This window comes from Haemaphysalis longicornis, unplaced genomic scaffold (genome assembly GCF_048455015.1).
Source record: "Haemaphysalis longicornis isolate Haplotype H1 unplaced genomic scaffold, Haemaphysalis longicornis Haplotype H1 scaffold_1, whole genome shotgun sequence".
NCBI classification, from domain to species: Eukaryota; Metazoa; Arthropoda; class Arachnida; order Ixodida; family Ixodidae; genus Haemaphysalis; species Haemaphysalis longicornis.
Window position 1 is genome coordinate 226,626,882 of NW_027526203.1, and position 22,078 is coordinate 226,648,959.

The 22,078-nt window shown below is 47.9% G+C and overlaps 1 protein-coding gene across 1 annotated transcript in view; it reads left to right on the forward strand.

Annotated features, from left to right (window-relative positions):
* Positions 1 to 22,078, forward strand: part of LOC144158035 (uncharacterized) — a 210,887-nt gene that overhangs the window by 46,892 nt on the left and 141,917 nt on the right. Inside the window, exon 5 of the mRNA XM_077688715.1 lies at positions 10,698 to 10,863. Within this exon, the coding sequence (XP_077544841.1) occupies positions 10,698 to 10,863 (166 nt within the window). The remainder of the gene's footprint in view (positions 1 to 10,697; positions 10,864 to 22,078) is intronic.

Below are 22,078 nucleotides of genomic sequence, written 5' to 3' on the forward strand. Positions count from 1 at the left end.
GAATAGTTGCGGCAATCCATCGCTAGAACTAGGCTGTGCGCGAACCTACACTCTAAACGGAAGTACTGCGGATAGGGAGTAAATGGCTTGTCCTCTAATGCACTCCGTGTACGGAGTTGAGTTTTATGTACTTCGCTAAGAGGGAGTATTTTTAAACTCCCCTATTAGAGAGAGTTCTTCTTCAGGAATATAGCGGAGTATCTATTGCTGTTTATTACTCCGCTGAGGAGGGGAGCTTTTTGGGGCATTTAGCAAGATATTTTGTGCTGTCCATTTCTGGCATTTAGCTGAGTATTTTATGCCATTCAGAACACCCCTGAAGGAGGGCGTGTTTAAGTACCCGGTGGAGCATTTAATGTCACCCAAAGCTCCGCCACGAATAAGAGTGTTTTCGAGTATTTATTAAAGTATTTTGTGTTTTTAGGAATTGCGCTGAGCAGGGCAGTACCGAGACTTGCAAAGAACAACACAGATATTTAGTTCATTGTTCCGGTATGGGCACGTCACCTTCTCAATGGAACAAAATATTTGCGTTCAAAATTACATCCCCTTATATTCAAACATACAGATGGAACAAAAATAAATACTATAATGTCACACCGAGAAATAAATCGCAACAAACTCAAATCAAATACGAATCAGTTCAACACACATGAAGCATGGTAGAAAATATATGCGGCTACCATCCACGCGGCGCCCCAGTGGGTTCGTGCTACTGAGCGCAAGGATGCTTGTTCGACCCAGGCCACAGCGGGCGTTTTTCTTATTAACGAAAAGAAAAAAAGATCCCGAGTCGATATTTTCGCCATGTAAAGACCACCAGGCGGTCAAAATTCCTCCATCAGGGCGCACCTCATAGTCGTCGTAGCTGGGGCTCATTGAAACCTCCGAGATATTTTATACGCAGCTCCAAAAGAAGTCCACCACATCTTCACTTATTCTACTCCCTCATTAGCGCGAATTCAAAAGAAAGTGACTAGACGTTGTAAAGATGAAGTTAGATCTTTTCCCTCTTGAAACCATTTGGTTAATTTAAAACTAAAACCAAATGGGCAATCAGCACCATTATTGACGAGTATCACTGTTGCCAACTTTGTATCACAGGTTACAAGAATGCTATAACTGGCCACCTCAAGAAAGAGACCTACGGAAAAGCCACGCCACCCACATACGACGTCTCTTATACAAAAAGACAGGACTCATAAAAAGAAAGAAAAAAAAACGCAGGGTAATCAGACATCAGGAAAATGAGAAAAAAAAATATATATCAGGCAGGCTGGCGACAATGAAGAGAAATTTATCTAGGAGAATGTAAACAAGATGACGAGATTGGAATGCGCGTAGGAACCTGCGTAAAGCGGACATGTTTTGTGTGTCAGTCAACTTGCTTTGTGTGCGTATATCCCTCCTCCTTTTAATCCCTTTCTCTAAACGGCGGGGGCGCGGCAGTCGGTACGATGTTCGTGAACGTTCCTAGAAAACAATTAGGCGGGTTTCTCCCCGCCTGGCGGGGGTGAAGCGGGCGACGCCTGCTTGAAACAACACCTTCGCGGCGTGTTTGAGACGCATTTAGAGCTTTTCTGCCACTGGAAACTCGTGGATATAAAGGACGAGGGAGGACTTTAGGCTAAGAAAGCAAAAACAAATAAACATGTGTAGCTACTTTGTGCAATTATGTGCTGTTCACACACACAAAAAAAAACATGTAAACTGAACACTGCAAACGACGGGGCGATCGCACGAATGACTAGCTTCTTTTTAACCGACTGTTATAGTTTGAAGCAAAGTGCAGGTCATGGAATATCTATTTACGAAGAATGAAGTCATTAGACCGGTCGCTTTTAGCAAATGATTGCAGCCAGAAGCAAACACGTTCACTTTCACGCCACCTCCGCAGTCACAGTCCACGACGGTCGCATCTTGAAATCAAAATTTAAATTTCAGGCTATGAAAAACGTCACGGCGTCAGTTGATTATATCGAGTACGCGCCTACCGAAGTTCGAAGTACAGGCCAGGAAGCTTCCCTAACAATTTTTGATATCCACCTTGCTTTGTAGGAGGATTGGTTGCTTCACAGCGCAACCCTTTTATGCGTAGGCGAGTCCTACGCTGGTTGTTGATCCGATCGGCATTTGAAGTATCATGCTCGTGCTCCCGCACGTACACAACACCACATTCCACCACAGTGAAGCGAACGCATGCACCACACAATTCGTCGGGAATAGTCTTGGTTGATCTTGCTGATACATTCCTTTCTGGTACGCTTTTTAAACGTCAAGGTCATCACTTTGTATGAAAAATGCACGCGACACGTCACGTTTTCTGTATCGGAGCTCGCTGTCTCCCCGCACGTCCACCGGAAGCAGCGGCCATCTTGACCACTGCCCTCTCGTTTGCGACGAGATATCGCGATAGGCTCGTCCTTTAGCTCCGCTCCTATATGGAGCTTTTCCCGGCATGAATCTCCTCAGCAGGAGTTTTCTTGGTGGTTATGTGCTTAACTCCGTCCTAGGTCGGAGCAATTGTATGTAATTACGTCGTATTTACACTGTCACTTGGTTGACAGAGTGTTAGGCATTTACTGCTTTAAACACTTCGCAGTACGGAGTACAAGTTGTACTGCTTGAGGAATTACTAGAACATACACCCTATAAAACTCCCCATCCGGATTGTTTCCATTTACTGCGCAGCACTTGTCCGGGCGCAAACAATGATGTAATTACTGAGGAATTGATCAATTTCAGTTTAAATTTGATTCTCCCGCGAAATCGTGTGTTTTCATGACGTCGGCAATGAGATAACAAGAATAGGTCTTCAAGCTGCTGCAGAGCCTTATTTACTGTTTGTCAACCTATAGATGGCGTCATCATACCGTGGATGGCCGTTTTGTGCCTTTATTTTGTTTTTGACCATATTTGCACCTGGCTTCTTTTGTTTAAGGTAGAAAATATTCGTTTCAAGAAACATGGTATTCTCTCGACAGAAATGGTCAGTAAAGACACCGTCGCTTACGCCAGTCGACCAGGGTCGTCTGAGAAAACCCAAAATCGCCGCTCTGCTGCGCAGCTAAAACAAGCATAGTCCGCGCAGTACCAACACCAGTGCGCATCGGTACATCTATGTTTACGTGTACTTTCGTAACGTCCACCGTTTACCCCACCATCCTTAATCCTATAAAAAGAATGTGCCCTAAATTAAAGCTCAGACAGCGCGTCCGGCAAGTTTATAAGCCCTGCCTAATTCGCGGTTGCTTCTGCCGGCCTCAGCCAATCTCAGAGCTGGCACATATGACATCATAGGTTCTGTTGCGGGAAATGAGCTAGTGGGTCGCACGGCCATTCTCTCGTTTCCTTAATTATATAGCCTATTTGAGCGAAGTTTACGTCAAAAGTGGTGTCAGTATGATTATAACGAAGCAATCTTTCGAATGAACCAAACTTGTGTTTTGTTTGCATGGACCCTTTAAACCGGGTTCCGTCAGCGCTGGTACCGCTCATTGTCAGGGGATCTATACCGCATTACGCGTCATTGTGCGCTGCCTCCAGAGTTTCAGCCAATGTTCACTTTTTAGAGTTCATGACACGCAAAAGTTTAGGGTGGGGCTCCGATGGCGGTGACCCAGCTGCTTAATTACTCAACGCACTGGGGTCCAACTCAGCTGATTACAGGGCCACGCGAGGCTTCCGGCGGGCGAGCGCGCTCGTTCCTTACGTCACACCGCGGCCACTGCCTCTGTTCCTTGCTGCTATAGGAGTTCCACTCAAGAGAGGAGACGCTGCGGCACTCTGATTAGGTGCCCAGCGTACTTGGTGGGTGCATTGCTGAGCGGCGATCGGAGGTGGTGACGTTACAGCCTGGCCGCGCTCGATTGCTACTGTGTCGCGAAAGGGCCGGTGGAAACACGGAGGGGGCCAATATACGTAGCGTGTTTTGTTATCTGGTTTTATATTTTTTTTAAATAAGGGGGGGGGGGTAAGAGTTGGATGCTATTTTTCAAAGTGATAATCGGGGAGAAATCTGTTTTTCTTTTTTGTAAAAACCCTCCCTACATTCGGGTTTTTTCGGGTTAAATATTCAGTTGCACTAAGTTATATAATCAGTTTATTTTAGAAAGTATCAAGAGATTCTTAACTCTAACGTGCTAAAATTGGTGCTGGTTAGAAGCTGGTAATGTGGGGAACATCAGGGTTTGAGCTCTACTAAATACTCTCCGAAATTTAGTATGAATCGTAACGATTACTATAAACAGCATTCATAACTGCTAAAAATGAAGTTTTATTCACAAAAAGCTGGTCATGCATTTTTTACACATCCTTGTTTATGCACATTATAATCTGCATGCGCAACATGTGGGTCTCCACTCGAGACCTGTCCGATCGTTGAACGTATCTCCGCTGGGAGAAAGTTCTCTCGATATCACAGCTCCAAATAGTTAGGCACAACAATGTCAGTGAAGCATTTGCCATCTTGGGGTAGCGAGCGGTAGAGTCATGTCAATGCTCAATGAGTTCGACACCTGTGTTTGTGGGGCTTACTTCCCGCAAGTACTGGTTGAGAACGGCGGACCGTCACCGTCAGCCCACAATTGTGCATATCGCGACTTTGGAAATGTCCATTCGGTGAGAAATCGGGTTTAACCCGATTCTCCTGAAACATTTTCGGGTTGTAGAAATCGGGTGAAATCGGCCGGGATTTACCCGAAAATGAACAACCCTAATTATACTGTGGCTGCAGGAGGTTGCGAACGGGGCCGTACCGCAGTTCGAATGCTATTGCTTGATCAACGTTCGGAAGTAAACAAGCAGCTATGGAATTCTGTTGGCGTGTAGGCTGCAGGTGAAGGTTGGCGTGGAAAATGCATAAACAACCTCATGTATTCCGCGGCGGAAGAGGTCTAGGCCGACGCATAGAAAAGGTCGACTGGTAGGCGAAGCTAGGCGCCATAAAGCAGTTCATCAGCAGAACACCTCAGTTCAGTGTTCGAGGCTATGCGTACGCCCAAAAGTGTGAGGGCCAAGCGCCAGACACACTGCGTTGCGCAGTCGTCGACTGTGAGTGCGGCCTTGAGCCGGCGGCGAAACAGCCCAATGAACCCATTTGTCGGCGGCCGGTACGCCACAGCACGCAAACGAGTGGCGCAGGGAAGTCGAAGGAGCTCCGCGAAGAAGTTCGGCAGGCTCTCGCACCCCTATAGCTGGGATCAACCGAATCGCGCCCCAGTGCGTTCCGAATATAGCAGCTTGGTCACCAAGGTCTGATCCCGCACCCAGACGTCTGCCGGGGTCTTGAGCTCTACACTCTTAGGCAAAAAGGACTAACAGTTCGTCCTTCGGGGGACTAACAGCCTCTGCCACAATCATTAGTCCCTTTGGGGACTAACTGCGAGGGAACGAACGGTTAGTCCCCAACCCGGATGGTCCGTTCCGATGCTCCCCAAGGACGATCTGCTGAGTCGCAGAAAAAAAGAAAAAACGTTAGCACCACCAGGGATCGAACCACCGCCGCCTGGAAAGAGACGCAATGAACTCGACGCGCTACCGCTGGACCACGCCGCCGATTTTTTTTTGTAACACTAACTTTATTTACAAATATACATACAGGGCCAGATGAAGTGGTTACTGAGGTTTCAGAGAACAGTGTAACATGCTTTGCTCACACAGACAAATAATCGCGTTCGGGAACAAGTGACCGGTAAAAAGCGCAAAGGCTCATGGGTGCATTGTTTTCTCCCGCGGAGAGCCGCCACTTCCGGTTCGGGAGCTCTCCTGGCCTCCCGTAGGTCGTCGGCTTTCACGCGCGTGTGTGATTGTTGTTTATCTGTTTCCACTGGGGAAAAAACGCTCATGCATCGGGAATTCTATAAAGAACAACGATTGACTATACTAGGGTTTATTCGACAGGTAAGCACCTTGTGACAAATAAACAACACGCACACACGCGCCTGACAGCCGCCGGCGCACGCAGGCGCACGGGAGGGCAGGAGAGATCTCGAACCGGAAGTGGCGGTAGCAGACGACGTACTCATGAGCCTTTGCGCTTTTTACCGGTCACCTACTGTACAAGCCAAGATTCAGCGTGTTTCGCCAGGGAAGGGGAAACCATTCGAAGGCAGTGCCAGCAAAGCCACATAGTGCTGGCGTGGTTCCTGTTAGAAACAATTACAAATGGGCGATGGTGTCATTTGTTTACAGTATACGGTAATGAAGTAGGGGCAAGGGGTTGGGCGTAGAAGTTATGGAGAAAAGTCGTTAGTGGGCAGAAGTGGCCCATGGTGCTGTCCCGCTTCCGGCCCTCAGATCAAGTCCCATCTCCTTTGCTGCTCTACCTTAAACTCCATGAGGGCTCGTGAGCCCCGCGCCAGTGAATCGCGAAGCTCAGTGTCTGAATCGGGCCCGTCAAGGGCGGCCACTGCCCACTGCGCCTTCTGTACAAAGTGCCTCCACGCCGGCCGCGGGCTTTCGGCACTTCAACCACGTCGACTCTCGCCCTCCATAGCGAGTGGAGACCTATGACGTGGACGCAGTCACGGAGGAGCGGGTGCTCCGAGGCCACCTCCAAGAACCTCAAGTTCATCCAGGTGAGCTGCCAGTACGTGTCGAAAGAGCACTGCAGCTCGTCCCAGAAATACGACGCCGTGTTGCACTCCACAAAGACGTGTTCTGCTGTCTCCCTCCTTCCACACAACAAGCAGTTGGTCCCTCCAGGAAGAAAGAAGCCCCTCTCCTCCTGTTTTGCCTTAGTGGGTAGAACCCCTGTGTGAAAGCGGAAGAAGAAATCCTTCGAACCAGAAGGAATGGGGAGCTTCCGCATTTGCCGGAGGACGTCACTTTTCATGCGCCCTAGAGGTAGTGAGCGATACATGGGGGGTGGAAGGATCTGTTCCACCAAGTCCTAGTACAACTTCTTTGGGGCCACTGCGCACAGGTACTCCCAAGAGAACAGTCCCTGCAAGAGGGCCACCGCTGCTGCCACTTCTTTGTAAAAGCCCGTTGCCCGGTTACTATGTGTAAACTCCGCTGTTGTTGGCAGCCAAGGGGCCAAATGTGAGGAGCCTACGTTTTGCAGAGCAGCCCGAAGGAAACCGTCACGACGATCCCGGAAGAACAAAAAACGTTGCACTGTCAGCTTGAGCTCCACGTTAACAAGCCCGAGGCCGCCCGCGTCCGGACTCCAGAAAATGTTAGTGCGACGCATAGGCTCGTAGGTGGATCGCCAGAGGAATACTGCGAACAGCCGGCGTAGCTTGGCCACTGAGCCTGCGTCAATGGTCGATACTCTGGCCACGTACAGGACGGCCGGGTATAACACGGCATTGCAAACATGTGCCCTTGAGAAAACGGCGATGTGTCGCGCTCGCCAGGGCTCCAACTTCCTACCCGCGGCTGCCAGCTTTGACTGCCAGCGGGGGGCAATGGCTCGGCCGCAGTCCAGGTTGACTCCGAGGTAGCGGGTGATGGCCTCCCTCCATCGGACTACGTAGAGCTGTGGTGGTTTGGTGGGCCATTCACCTAGCCATGCTCCCTCGCACTTAGAAAGATTCAGCTGAGCACCCGCAAACCGACACAATGATTGCGCGAGCGCGACAATCTCCCTCACCTGTTCTTTCGACGAACATACGAACGCGACATCATCCGCGTAAGCCAGGACTCTTAGTTCTTCGTCGCCGAGAACCAAGCCTTTGACTGACTTCGATGCCATTGCCATTCTACAAAGTGGCTCTGTATATAATGCAAACAGAATCGGGGACATGGGGCAGCCCTGCCGGACCGACCTTCTCACGCCGATGGGGCTCCCCACCTCCCCATTTATAATGATGCTGGTGGTGATTTCAGTATAGCAGATCTTGATCCACTCCACCATTTCGTCCCCTATCCCGCACCGATGGAGGAGCATCAACAGAAAGGCGTGATCTACTTGGTCGAAGGCCTTTCTGAGGTCGAGTTGCAAGACAGCAAGGGGAAAAAACCCTGACTCCGCCACCTCACAGACAGTCCTCATGCGGTGTAGGTTGGTGTTGATAGAGCGGCCTCTGAATCCGCATGTCTGATGTGGTCCCACCACACTGCTGAGGGCCTTCTCGGGCCGTCTGGACAGGATTCGAGATAGGATTTTGTATTCTGTTGATAGCAGCCTGATAGGCCTGAAATCTTCAACACTGGGTGCCGTATCATGAAACGTTTTTTTTTCGGTATAAGGACCAAATTACTGCTCCGCATTGAAGGTGGCAGCAGCTTTGTGTTTTTGATGTTTTCGAATACCGACGCCAAAACAGGGCTGATCTCCTCTCGGAATACCTGGTAGAACCGTCCGAAACGATCCCATCCGGCCCCGGTGACTTATTCTTTGGCAATTCCTTTATAGCGCTTTTGACTTCTTCGACCGTGATGGGGTTGTTTATGACGGCCTTAACGTCCTCCGGGACCTTGGGCAGCTCATCGAGGACATCCGGCGGAGGAACATCGGGAACAGCGCGCGAGAACAGCTTCTCGTAGTAGTCGCCGAAGGCAGCCGCCACCACCCCGCTCCCACGAGCGAGGCCATTAGTGTGGTTAACCTCGGAAATCGCTTTAGTGGCAATCCTTGCCCGCTCGAAAGCACCAAAAAGTTTCGACGGCTGTGCCTCGGCCACCACTCGCTGCTCCCTGCTCCGCACAAGAGCCCCCCAGTACCGCTTTTCCTGCTCAGATCGGATCTCGTCTTTCACGCTCCGAATGTCCTCCGAGAATTCCCCCGGCCTCTCCTCGTCCGCTTGCACAAGAGAGCGTAGGCACTCCGTGAGTCGACTTAATTTCGAATGGTAGTAGCAGTAGATAATATTCAAGTGTACAGTGTTTAGTTCTGTGCATAACGCGGCAGACCCATAGCAACTCGAGTCCGAATTTCTATGCGTGCGAGCGAACGTGACCGTGATTTGCGCTTTGCGCTTAGCGCTTTGCTAACTTGAGGTACTATTGCTCAGTTTGATTGTAAGTACAGCCTCACGACCATAGTTTTTTCTCGTAAATAACCATGAACTCGTCTTCGCCTAGTTGAGGTAGGAGCTGGGCGATCGGACGACTCATTTGTTTCCGCACAAATAGCGAAAACTACATGTATTCTTAGTGTTCGATACATATGTTAAGTGCTCTATGTAACGTGTGTGAAAGGTGTCGCCTGTTTGAGTGTTAGAATAGGGAAGCAGACCATATTTTCCTGCATCGGCGAAACCAAATTCGGTGTTTCTTTAGCCTGAATTCTTCAAGTTCGCGTCGCTAGACGATTGCGACTGGTAAATGCAAGCGGGTTTTACAGCAGTTGCAGCATTGTCATAGCTTTGGTGCACAAGGCAATTATGTACAGGGCGCAAAAGATAACTTCGAGACGGTTACCTGTAGCGAGAATTTTTATTTTGCAGTTGTCATCAGCAACTACTATAGTATACGTTTTTTCTCGTCTGTTAAACATTTAAATATTCATTACGCTTAGGAATCCACGTTTGCTATTGTCACTAATTTTTGTGTTACTGTTAATGCGCTTGAAAGCTTTCATTGAACGTTATTATCGCGCACGAATCGTATGCAACACAGCGTATCAACATAACCTCACCGAGAAGCGTCTGGTCATCGCGCTTCGCCGCTCGTTGCCATTACCCGGCGGTCTATTAACCCTAGGCTATTTTCTTATAATTAACATCGATATTTTCTCATGTGGCACCATCTAAAGGACCTGCTGACTGCAATTACGTGTGTTTTGGAAATCTAAAACTGTTCACAGACATATGCGCGAAGGGCAACGACGACGCCATGAGGGGATTAACGACGCAGCAAAGAGACTAACTGCATGCGTTTCGTCTTCCTGTTACTCCTTAGCGATCGGCGGGGACGAACAGTTAGTCCGCATTTGTGCACACGGCACATACTCTGCCGCAGATACTCCCCTTGAAGATGAACGGTTGCCCCTGAAGACTAATGGCTGTACTTTAGTCCCTATTTTAGTCCTTTTTGCCTAAGAGTGTACGAATTGACGCAATGGGATACTTTTGCGTGACGCACGCCGATTCCTGGTTCAGATCCACAGGTTGAAGACCGCGTTCTGATAAAAGGTGAATACTTAAACATTTTTATACTGAAGTACCTCAGCACGCTTTGGTCAACATGGCAACAATAGAAATCTAAAGGCCTGGAACACGGAGATGGAGTTGCATTGTTGTGGAGCAGTGTTGCTTTACCGACGGCTTTCACGCGTGCGTGGGAGCGTGTTGTTTATCTGCTTTCACACCAAAAAAAAAAAAAAAAAAAACAAAAAAAAACGGTGATACATCGCGCCTTCAACGGATAACAACGACGGATGGTACCAGGGTCTTTTAAAAAAGGTAAGCACTTTGTGACAAATAAACAACACGCACACACACGCGTAAAAGCCACCGGACTACGGGAGGCCAGGAGAGCTCTCGAATCGGCAGTGGCGGGAGCAGACGACGTACCCGTAAGCATTTGCGCTTCTACCGCTTACCTATTGAGCCGGGTAAAGTCATCGGCGCTGTGAATACGGAGAGATAAGTGCGTCTTGTTATTCCTTCGGTTTCCACTCTATTCCGCTCCATTTCAGCCGAAATTACTTTTCTCCGTGCCTGCCTCACGAGCGCCATCTTTTGCGGTGCCACCGCAAAAATCGGCGGACAAAAACTGGACGTACAGCTTAAGTTCTTCCATTACAGGTCTGTGTACAAGGCGGCTTACAAGCCAACGAACTTCACGTGCACGATAAAGCTGGTGCCGTGCGACAGGTTTCAGAGGCACAAGCAAGCCTGCATGGACAAAGTTGTCGCCTCAGTCATCAAGAGCCCCTTCTTGGTCAAGTATTACGCCTGCTACAGCACGCGTGTAAGCTTGTCATTGCTCTGTAGGTGCTCTACAGCGCGTTCTTCAGTCGGGGGGGGGGGGGGGGGTGAGAGATAGTGAGCGTTCTTTATTTATTTATTTATTTATTTATTTATTTTCAATAATGCTAGCTCTTCCGGGCTGTTAAAGGGTGGAAACACGAAACAACTTCACGCGAAGAACGCTTTGAAATTTCTTTCAAACGAGTCTACCGTGTGGTTAACTGGAGGTACACATGAGATCAATTTGTTTCACTCAACAATTGTTCAATAAGCGTGGTTAAATCGGGGTGAAACTGTACCAGGAGGCGGCAAACACAAACTGCAATTCAGTTCCGCTTATTTTTATGAAGTTGATGCGAAACATAACCAAGCTATTTTCCGCCGAATAGCCAGCATACTGAGGCCAGCCATGGCAAACGTGGAGGTTACGAGTGCGATTTGTCGTGATCAGCACCCGCCGCGGTGGCTCAGTGGCTAAGGCGTTGCGCTGCTGAGCACGAGGTCGCGGATTCGATTCCCGGCCGCGGCGGCCGCTTTTCTGATGGAGGCGAAAAGCAAAAACGCCCGTGTGTACGAGATTTCGGCGCACGTTAAAGATCCCCAGGTGGTCAGAATTAATCCGGAGCCCTCCACTACGGCGCGCCTCATCGCCTGCGTTGCGTCGGCGCGTAAAACCCTACAATCAATCAAATCAATTGTCGTGATCAGCAAAAATAAGCCTAGCCGCCATTTGCTGGGTGCATTCTAATTTATCTGTTATGTACTGTTGATGAGGGTCCTAAATTATACTTGCATAATCTAAACTTGGTCTAACGATTGTACACTCTTAGTCGCGTCCCGGATAGCGTCCTATTTATATGCGATGGGCAGCCTCAATACTGTGATATAAGAGGCCCTGACAGACTTCTTTTCCGTGACAAAACCTCAGGTGGTTACAGCACGCTTATATGCTGCGCCAACGACCGGTGTCACGGCTATAGGGACCGGGCGGCCGTTGTATGGCACCACCGTCGTTTCAGCGAACAGCGCCGCCCGTGGCGAACCGCTCGTCAGTGGAATGCCGGTGGCGGTCAGCGCAGCGTAGTTGTGCATGGCTTTCTTTCGTTTTTTTGCGGTGCGGCTTGCAAAGCGAACGTAACCCCACGTGCATTTTTCAGATCGGTAAATCTTGAGTGTGGATGTGATGTTTACGAGGCATGCCATGTGTGTTATTCACGCCCATACTCAGTATTTACAAATAGCAGACGACGCTCAATGCGCCAAGCTGGAAGTCAAGCTGGAAGTGAAAGTTCGTTGCTTCATGTAATTTTTTCATGCCTGCATGCAGTTTCTCGAATCGAGGAGTATATTGCCGCTAAATGCTCCCACAAAGCCGGTGTGCAACTGATCTAGGAATGCTGCGGCGCTGGCCTTTGGCAGTTGATGACGAAACGGCGCCGACGTCGTGCACAAGCGAAAGACAAAGTTGGAGGGTGTCTTCGAAGATTTACCTCAAAACAGAAATTGTGACGGACGACGCTTCCGTATCTTCTTTACCTACGGCTGAAACGTGTTTAATTTCACAGAAATGCTCTTACTACAGTCATCGGGAATCATTGATAGAATAAATACCGCATGGTAGTAGAATGTTATTGTTTGTCGTGGAGAAGCATTGCTTTACAAGAATTGCAATGGTCGCTGGCTAGTTGGTAAATGGTTTTTCAAAAACCAATTCCTGCGGGGCTGAAGGACGCAAGACAGGAGGGTGCCCGAAACCTGTACTCAGCTTCACAACTGAATGCTGCGGTCAGTTTACAAGCTGCTACCTACGCTTGAAAAATCATGCACACCTCCGTCTAACGACGATGATTGTTTATCGCAAAGCTCTATCGTATGGGTTTCCTTGGTTGCCTTCTGGATTTAAACTTTGACTAGTTAAGCTTCGAATTCGACCAGCACGCAGTTTGGTCTTTTGATCGCAGCGTCTTTGACTTTGACCATTTCCCATTCGATTTCGCACGAAGAAAGCTTTGTGTTTAACCACCATAATCATTAGACCGAGGGCTAGATGAGTTTGCTGTTTAATTTTGAACTTCCATGCCCCCTCTCCAAATCTAAACTTTTTCCAGCGTGTCGGAAATGTGTCTGTGGTGGAGGACTCGGGCTCATGCACCTATATTTGAGGCAACTAATCGCGCGTTTTTGGTGTCTTCACCAGGCATTACACGATTTTTATAGGTACTCTGTAAAGAATACTTAAGCATTAAAAAACACCGACTGACGTTAACACTGCCACATTTTTTATCTATCGGTGCCAGCCTTTATTCTACGCAGGGGGTAAAACGGGAAGGGGAGGAGGGATGGTTTATAGCTTGGGCTGTTGAGTTGGTGAATAACTTTGGCTCTTGATAAAATGACCACCACAAACGTGGGATTTCCACTTCGGCTTTCAGGCTCCCATGATGTCACAGTGTCGCCCACCAAAACCGAAGGTACAAAGATCACGGTTACAGAAAGTGTAAACTACCGCAACATTTCTACGGCTACACGGTAATCCATCTCGTATGCAGGTGCCTTTCTATTTAAAGCACACGCATCGAGATATCCCAGAGCTGAGGCTGGCGTGGAAACCGTAGTCATTGAAACCAGTGAAGATAATTTAAAGTGGTAGAAACGAATTCTAATATTGCTAATAGTTTTATTCCTACTCAGATCGCGCGCAGCCAGGCGCAGAGCGCTGCAAAAAGCGCTCGTGTCAATGCAGCCCTTCCCCAACCTTACAAACATCCAATAAGTTTGCGTAGCCGTGAGTGCATTTAAGAAGAAAATAATACTAATAATAGTAGTAGTTTTATTCGTACTCAGAACGGGTGGAGCCAAGCGCAGATCGCTGCAAAAAGCGCCCATGACATTGCAGCCGATACCCAACTTTAGACGCGTCCGACAAGTTTACGTAGTCATTACTGCATCTAAGAACCCAACACATCTGTTTAGACTTCGTTTCATCTCACATGTCTGCTCAGAACGCCACCAAAACATACAAAGCACCGAAGCAAACACGACAAAAACAACGGGAGGCTGTGTAGTCCAATGCACCGGCTCATTCCACTGACGAGGGGAGCGCCGAGTGGTGGCGCCACCCGTCCAGCTGCCCGGTTCCTATAGCGGACAGCCTGACGCCAGAAAGTAAATAAAAAGAGAGGGGCAATAGTGAAGCTCCGAGCGATATGTGTGGCTTGCGGCGCATGCGCGTATTCCCGCTCACACAATGGCCCGCAACGTTCCTTTGCGGCGGCCGACGACACGCGCCCGACGACGCGGCGAAAGCCGAAAAACATTTAAAAAAAACTTGCGCGCACATGCGCAGTAGGAGTGGAAAAAAGTTCGTGCGTGGCAGTTGTGGTCCGGTGATTTGTCTTTAGCGCGCGTGCGCAGTATGGAGTAATTTCAGCGCGGAGCAAGTTGGGGTCCCGCGCTTTGACACATGCTCTGTATAGTTCATACTCAGTTCCGAGCGCTCACACTTTCTTGACCACGTTCGCTTCTGCTGACATCAAATGTGTGCACCGAAATCAGTGTAACAGGGGAAGCAACTGCAGTTGCTTACCCTGTTACACCGACCCTGTTACACCGCCCACCGGGAACGCAAGCCAAGCAGCGGCGCCATGTCAAGCCGGCTGGTGTGTGTATTATGGGCATAGCCCGGTTGAACGCGAGCGGATAGGTAAGTCCCTGGATTTCTTTTTTTACGAGGGGTGGGGGAGCGCAGACTGTAAGAATTTGTGTTTGCAGACAATGTAGCAAGTACCACAAAATTGCCTTTTGCGTCGTCGTAAGAAGCCCGCGCCAAAACCGTTCACCGATACCCGGGATCGTACGGTAAATTTGACGTGCTTATAGCGAGGATTCGGTTTCCCAGTGCGGCGGCCGTTTTGGGATCCAGGAGAAAAACGAAAACGCTTGCACATGTGAGGTACTTCCGTTGCCGTAATGAGTATACCGTGGTGCCATAAAGAATTTGCATTTTTACATGCGTCCCATTGTCAAGGTCAAGCCACATAAAACACAGTTTGAATTTTGTATTTTTATATTCTATGGCCACTGCTTGCCCTTTTCGGTAAGAGTAGCAAAAAGTTAGTTATAACGTTTTATCGTAACTAGGTTTTCGCGTCGTCGTTTCGGCTAGTGAATTTTCTGGCACGTTGAGTAGTCTGGATCCTGTGGCGATTTGGAAAGTTTCTTACGGTGCGTTTAAGTGGTAAAGTTTTCACATCAAGGAACATTCACGAGTAACACCAGCCCCCATCTTGTTTTGTTCGGCACGGCTGTCGTCTGTCTGGAGTGTCAACTCGCGGTTTGCAGAAACATTGGCAGCGCGGCAGCGCAAACGCGGCGCGGCACCGGCGTAGCGGTTGCTCAAAGCGGTGGCTTCTAATGTTGTTACTCAGCCTCCTGTAAAGGCGTTATACAGGAGGCTATGCTTACAGATGCGTTGGCTGTTGGTCGGTGCGCGCAGTTTACCTATGCTTTGGCAAAAGATATTGCTAGCAGTTTTATTCGACCTTTCATAAAATGTTTTGCGCCATACTATTGGTGGAAATTGTTTCATAAAAAGAAACTAGGGCACATTACCCTCCGCGTGTAACAGCGAACAGGGTTTTTTTACGACGTCCAATTGACGTGCCGGCGTCAAATAAAATTATGCCAAAGTTTTCTCGCACGCCTTTGCACTGAGAAAGCACTCGGCCTTCCTATGTATATGAAGAAAACGTCCTTTTGGAGAGCTTTTGAATATAAAGCAGAAAAAAAGAAATAATTGCCTAAACTACAGCGATGCACATGCCTGATTTATGATATTTTCACATATCTGCTAAGGTGTTGGTGATACTTCTGCTGCGCTCCTTCAGGCTATACTGTTTTACCGCCGATAAATAACGCCACAATTTTGTGCCTGGCCACTTTTTCAACTACCTTTTCTTTTCTTCACGCAGTGCCAACACAACAGAATGCTACCCGTAACTCGAGGTTTTTGAGATGTTTACAACGCTGTTTCCATTACAGTGCGACCGGGCCAAAGATTGCTGGGGGGGATTCTACAATGGCCTTCTACATCATCGGAAGTGGTGTATTTCTACCCCCTCGTCTTCCCTTTCTCTCCCTACGATACATATGTGGTGCAGGCTGGGAACCTCTTTCCCTCTCACAGTCACCTCACCTCACCTGGACCATAATTGAAGCCCGGAGAAAGTACTTTTTCTTTGTTTGGTAATATATTACATTAGGACATGAGGTATACCCCTCAGCTTTAGGCCAAACATTGGGCTTTATACAGTCAGCAGCCTGCAAAAAAGATGAGTTTCCTCCCTGTTCAGCAAGCTGCTGAAAATTCCATAAATGAAAGAATAATTTTATCTTGACAGGCCCTTATTTGCTCTTCCACAAAAGAATACTTTCATTTGTGTGTTCCATAAGAGCAATCTGCTAATATTTGTATTTGTTATTTCAGTATAAGTATTTCGTGTTCGTATTTGTATTTTTGATATCAAATAAAAAGAAAACATCGTTCCTTCGACATGGTGTCATTCATCTAATTTTAATCTCACACTTGTGCATGCTCATGAATTCGAAAATGACAAAATACTTAAAATTTACATACCCAACTCAGCTCTCTGCTCATGTCCCAAGCTTGTATGAGTAGACTATCACTTCAATATCCCGATAGGTTTAAGGTACACAGATATTTGCTTTACAGCTTTGCTTGTAACATGGCATTATAAATATAGGGAGTTTTTTTTTAATTCGTGGTATGTGCATTGAGGCCTGATAGATCAGGTGGCAAAACACTGAGATTATAAAGGTAAAACCTGATTGCATGATAACTGAGGTCATGAAGGTGTTCCAGAAGTGCACGTCACAAATGTGTTAGTGCGATTGCAGCCATTGTAACCCATTTATTGGTGGCATTGTTTTATGCGGTCTAAAATTCAGATGCACAAGTGTGCGTTCATTACCAAGTGCAATGGTTTTGGTGAACGGCCTTGAAAATGTTGAAAATGCTTAACCGCGACCTTGCGCTTCCGCGTACAATCATATAACTCGTTAATAACGGACGCGCGAGTTAAATGAGGCCACTTAAAAAAATTGCAGGAATTAAGAGAATTGTCTACTAATGCTCAGCATTCTTATGGCGCTTCTCTTGAGTGTGAGTCTTTTAGAGCCAAATTTCTTAATTTTTCTAAGTCCTGTCCGTCCAATTATCCCCATTTACACTACTATAACGATCACAGGTGTTACTTGCGCCAAATATGCATTTTTTGTAAATGAAGGGCGTGACACGGCTCACCTTTTTCGGAATTTTGTATATTTTTCTTGGTCTTTCGTTTTTCAAAATTATGTTCGGCCGATTCTCTCGATCTACGATATGATAACGATTACAAGTGGAATTTCCGCAAAATCTGCATTATTGTGGAAATGCAGGGTGTTATACTGTTCGCCAGTTTCCGTCATTTTTTTATATATTTTTTTTTTGGTTTCTCAAAATTTGGTTCGACCAATGATCTTTACGATATTATAACGATTAAAGGTGGAACTTCCGCGAAAACTGCATTTTTTTGGAAATGCGGGGGGTTACAAGTTACACGGCCGAGCGCCTATCCGGTCTGCGCGAGAAAACGCTAAGATATTCTTTGTGTGCTCGCGATCACCAATTCTTCAGGCGACGCAGCAATTCTGCTGGCGTCGCGACACAATGTTATATAGAATGAGTAATTTATTATTGGTTCATTACATTACCACAGACGTAATTTACTACCGCCCCCTCTTACAAAAATAAAGGTGAAGGCATGTAACCGCACCATCAGAAGAGCTACGACGAGCAGAAAAAATTCAGTACACCATTTAATGCTTGGTATACTTGCCACTCGTGACCAAACAGCTCTTATGTTCAGCACGACAGTGTGCCTTACGTGCTAGTTATTTGCATGCATTGTCATAGGAGGCACTTTCCGCCAATGGCCAAGAATACTTTTGGTTACACGGCAGAAGAACTGTTATCAATTCCGTTTTTATCGATGGAATAAATCACCGTATGGCGCATCATACTGTTGAAACGGGCACACAGCATGAAAAAAAGGTTTCCGCTCGTAACGATCTTAAAGCCCTCCAAACCGTAGTATTATGCCTCTTTGGTAGCGTGATTCGAAAACGGTGGTCTAAAGAAAGTCACTCGCAGCGGAATGTGTTATTTAAGACTCCTGCTTGACGCGCAACAGCATGCAGAATACTTATAAGCCCATGTTTGCACTCCCCAGCAACCCGTGGGTCGTGGAGCAGTGGTTATGATACCCGCCTCTTCATGTGTTGTAGTAGACCTTGGTTCGAGTCTCCGTAGGGCTGTGTGTATGTGCCTATGTGCACTTTGTGTGTCTCGTATGATGTAACATGTGTTAGAGCATTCGTCAAGGGATGCTGACGTTGACCTGGCAATGCGAGCAAAGAAAAAAAAAACTGGATAGACTCAATTCTGGCCGATTGGGTGGTTTTTTCTTCTTTTTTTGGTGGAAAGCAATAAGGCCGCTTATTTGAGGGGCCGTATGATTTGGGGGCCGCTTCGTAAGCGGGAATAGATTAGCATAACGGGCCGCGTAAAAAAATTACGGCCAGTGGCCTGCCGAACACACGGCCCGGTGTTTAGGTGGCCCGCTGGTTAGGTGGCCCGCTGGTTAGGCGGCCCTCAATACGGCCGCTTAAACGCCGGGCCGCGTGTTCGGTGGGCCGCATGTTTGGCGGGCCGCTTGCGCGCGAGGCCGCCTGAACCGCCGCTTTATAAGCGGCTTTAAAATGACGCGGCGGCCCGCCTGCATGCGGGTCGTATAACCAGGAATTGACTAAGAGTGTAGTGTGTGTCTGAAGTTTGATACTGTAAAAGCTCGTTAATTCGATCCCCAGGGGGACGCAATCTCAGTTCGAACGTCCGCTCACCCTTTCATGGGGGCAAACGAATACACATAAGCCCGCTTCTTTGATTCATTGATTATGAGGTTTAACGCGTCGACGCTGCACAAGCGATGAGGCGCGCCGTAGTGGAGGGCCCCTGATTAATTTCGACCACCGGAAAATCGAGGTTAACGGCCGCCGCTGCCGGGAATCGAACCCGCGTCCATGGGCTCAGTAGCAAACGAAGCCCGCGCCTTGGCCCCCCAGGCTACGGAGCTACACATGGAGCGTTACCCGCTTGTTACGTACATGGATATAACCCAACATTATCGCCTTCAAAGACAGACCGTATACCCCCGCCTTACCTTCACCTCTCGCACACAACGACTCATTCGAACCGGCTCCTTCCGTGCACATCGGAAGTAGGTAAAATCCGCCACATAATCCCAGTGCGTGGCTTAAGCTGGAAGAACCCTCTCCTCTTCCGTCGGCTTTCTATTTAGAGCAATGGAGACCTTGCTGTCCGGTTTCTCTCTCCCGGCCCAGTTTCGGCTGGGCCCAGAGAAAAGGCGGCGCGGACTGCATACGGGCTCTAGAAAAAAAATGTTATCCCTCCCACTGGCGTCCAGGTCCGTGCGCCGTGTGCATAAGCAGTGCTTTGTCTCTCTCTCCCCACTCAAAGTCTCCCTCGTACGAGCAGTGGGATCGCGCTGCCCCTGCGCTGCCCCTGCGCTTGCCGCCCTTAGATTTCTTTTTCATGTTATACGGTGCGTGCGGTGAGGAGCACGACGCGTATACGAGCGGGTTCATTGCCACTCTTATCATTCCGCATTTTCAACCCAATATCGCTCTGCTAATAAGGAAGAGTTCATGATGTGGGCAATGATGATTCATTGCCCTCATTTGACCCATGCGTACAGCACATCTCAAGATAAAACCCTGCTCCCTACCAAATGCCTCGGATGAAGGGACACATCAATGGGTAAAAGCAGTGAAAAGGCGAAATTCAGAAGCTGGGTGAGGGATATTCCCACACCGTCTACCTTGTCTTCATTCGGTCTCCTTGATCATTGTTTCGTGATGATCGCTGGCGGGCTATCACTTGGACAGCTATTTACGGTGTCATAAGCATAGTACAGGTCTTCTAATAGGGTCTATGCGTGGCTCAAAGAGAAAAATTCGCAGATACCGTGCATATGTCGGAATCTGAAAGATTTCAATGATGTTTATATCGTAAATAATGTCAGTGCTCAGAACTGCACAACGGAGGTCAATCAGCCGCATTTGCAATGATGATAAGGGCGTCGTGGCATAACTAATACGAGACGAAAATGTGTGTGGCCTTTCTGTCCCGCTTGTTCGTTTTCGGAGTAGTTCCCATGATGCTCTTCGTCCTTAAGAGCCGTCCCATTTCGGTGCTCTGACTCACGTTTCCGAGCCAGGATACTCAGCACACACAAGCCGCGGCGGCTCAGTGGCTAAGGCGTTGTGCGGCGGAGCACGAGGACGCGGGTTCGATTCCCGCCCGTGGCGGCCGCTTTCTTACACACTAAACCTTTTTACACCCTTTTAGCCAAAAAGGGTGTAGCATAAGTGGAAAAAGGGTGTTGGGAAGCCTTCACACCCTTTTTCTTGAGTCTCAACACCCTTTTCCTAGCTCTACGCCCTTTTTGTTTGAAAAAAGGGTGTTGATCAACTTCAACACCCTTGGTTTTTCTTAGGGTGTTGAAAGGGTGTTGAAAAGGTGTTCAGCTGTTCATTGAATAAGGCCATGTTCGGATGCATAATAGCACTGTAAAGAAGAAGACATCCCCTCATATACTGCTCTACTCGTAAGAAATTTCCAAACGCAAAAAAAAAAAAATAATTGCTCTTATGCAATGACCGCTCGTTTCCTTATTCGGTGCACCACATGCCCCAAGTTTAGCTTTGGCACGTGAAACACCAATTTGAACCTTCAAAATTAAAAAGACAATATACGAGTGGCGAAAAGGATGTTTACCAACTGCAACACACTTGGCTTTCTGTAGGTTGTTGAAACGGTGTGAAATAGGTGTTCAGTTGCAAAAAAAGAACAGCGGAGCTGGGGGTCGACCTAGTTTCTTCCGGTGTTGCTAAGTTTTGTTATGTTTGCTAAGCTTTACAATGTTCTTGCTAAGCCAGGATGACCGCTGAGGGATGAGGCCAAGTTTAACCGGATTTTACAAAGCTGTTCCAGTGTGTCCCTCCCCCCTCTGCCAGGAGATCCAAGAGGGAAACAAGGTAGGTCGGCCCCCAGCGTTGCTGTTTCTGCAGCCTTGCACCACTATTGCAAGCTGGGCGAATTTTTTTACCTTTTAGAATCCAAAAAAGACTAGTAACTCTGAAATGGTACAGTAAGAGGTGCGGATACGCATACGCCCCTTGTGCTCGCACTCGAACAAGCTCGAAAGCCGACTTCACTGTTATAATACCCTATCTGCGGTGGTGCACCCTTTACAGGTGCCCCAGTTCTTTTTCTTTGTATTTTTTTGCTAATGCCACCGAAACTACGTCCTGAAGCTTAAAGAGCTTCACTGGTAATAAATTATGCAAATTCATATTGCTGTAAACATCGTGAGGTACAACCCCCCCCCCGCTTGTAGAGAATGTTCAGCGCACCTTTGTAAACAGGTACAAAATGCCTCCAAAATTGGAGGCCTCTCCACCTTTTTTCTTCGTTGGCGGTCTTTTCTTACACCCTTTTTTTCTTTACGCCCTTTTTTTAGTTTCGAACACCCTAATTTGTAGCGTTACACCCTTCTGGGAAAAAGGGTGTTGAAGTAATGAACACCCTTTTTGAAGGGTGTTGAGGTGGCAGGGAAGATTTGTATGGTACAGTCGAACACGGATATATCGAACTCCAAGGGGATCGCGAATTAGTTCGATATATGAAAAATTCGATATAAAAAATACCGGCTCTGAGACCTCACCTATGGTGGACGATCACTTACCGATCGCCACATTCAAGAATGACAACTAATTCCGCACTCATGACGCAACAGGACGCTTTAATTCCGTGAAAAAAAAAATCGCTGATCTTGGCCTGCTTCTTCGTCCTGGAAATGAAATTAAAGTCGCTGGTCTCGATTTCTCGAGGCTCCACAACTAGAAAATTCGAGCAGTACGCTGCGCCTTCGCACACCATGCACAACACGCACGCAAAAGAAGAACAGCGCGCACGTACCCCAAGAACTTTGAAGGTAACAATTCCAAGGCTCTCTGAACGGACTCCAACAAAGCGCTCGCGATGGTCATCTCCGAGAGAAACAGTGATCTCCGAA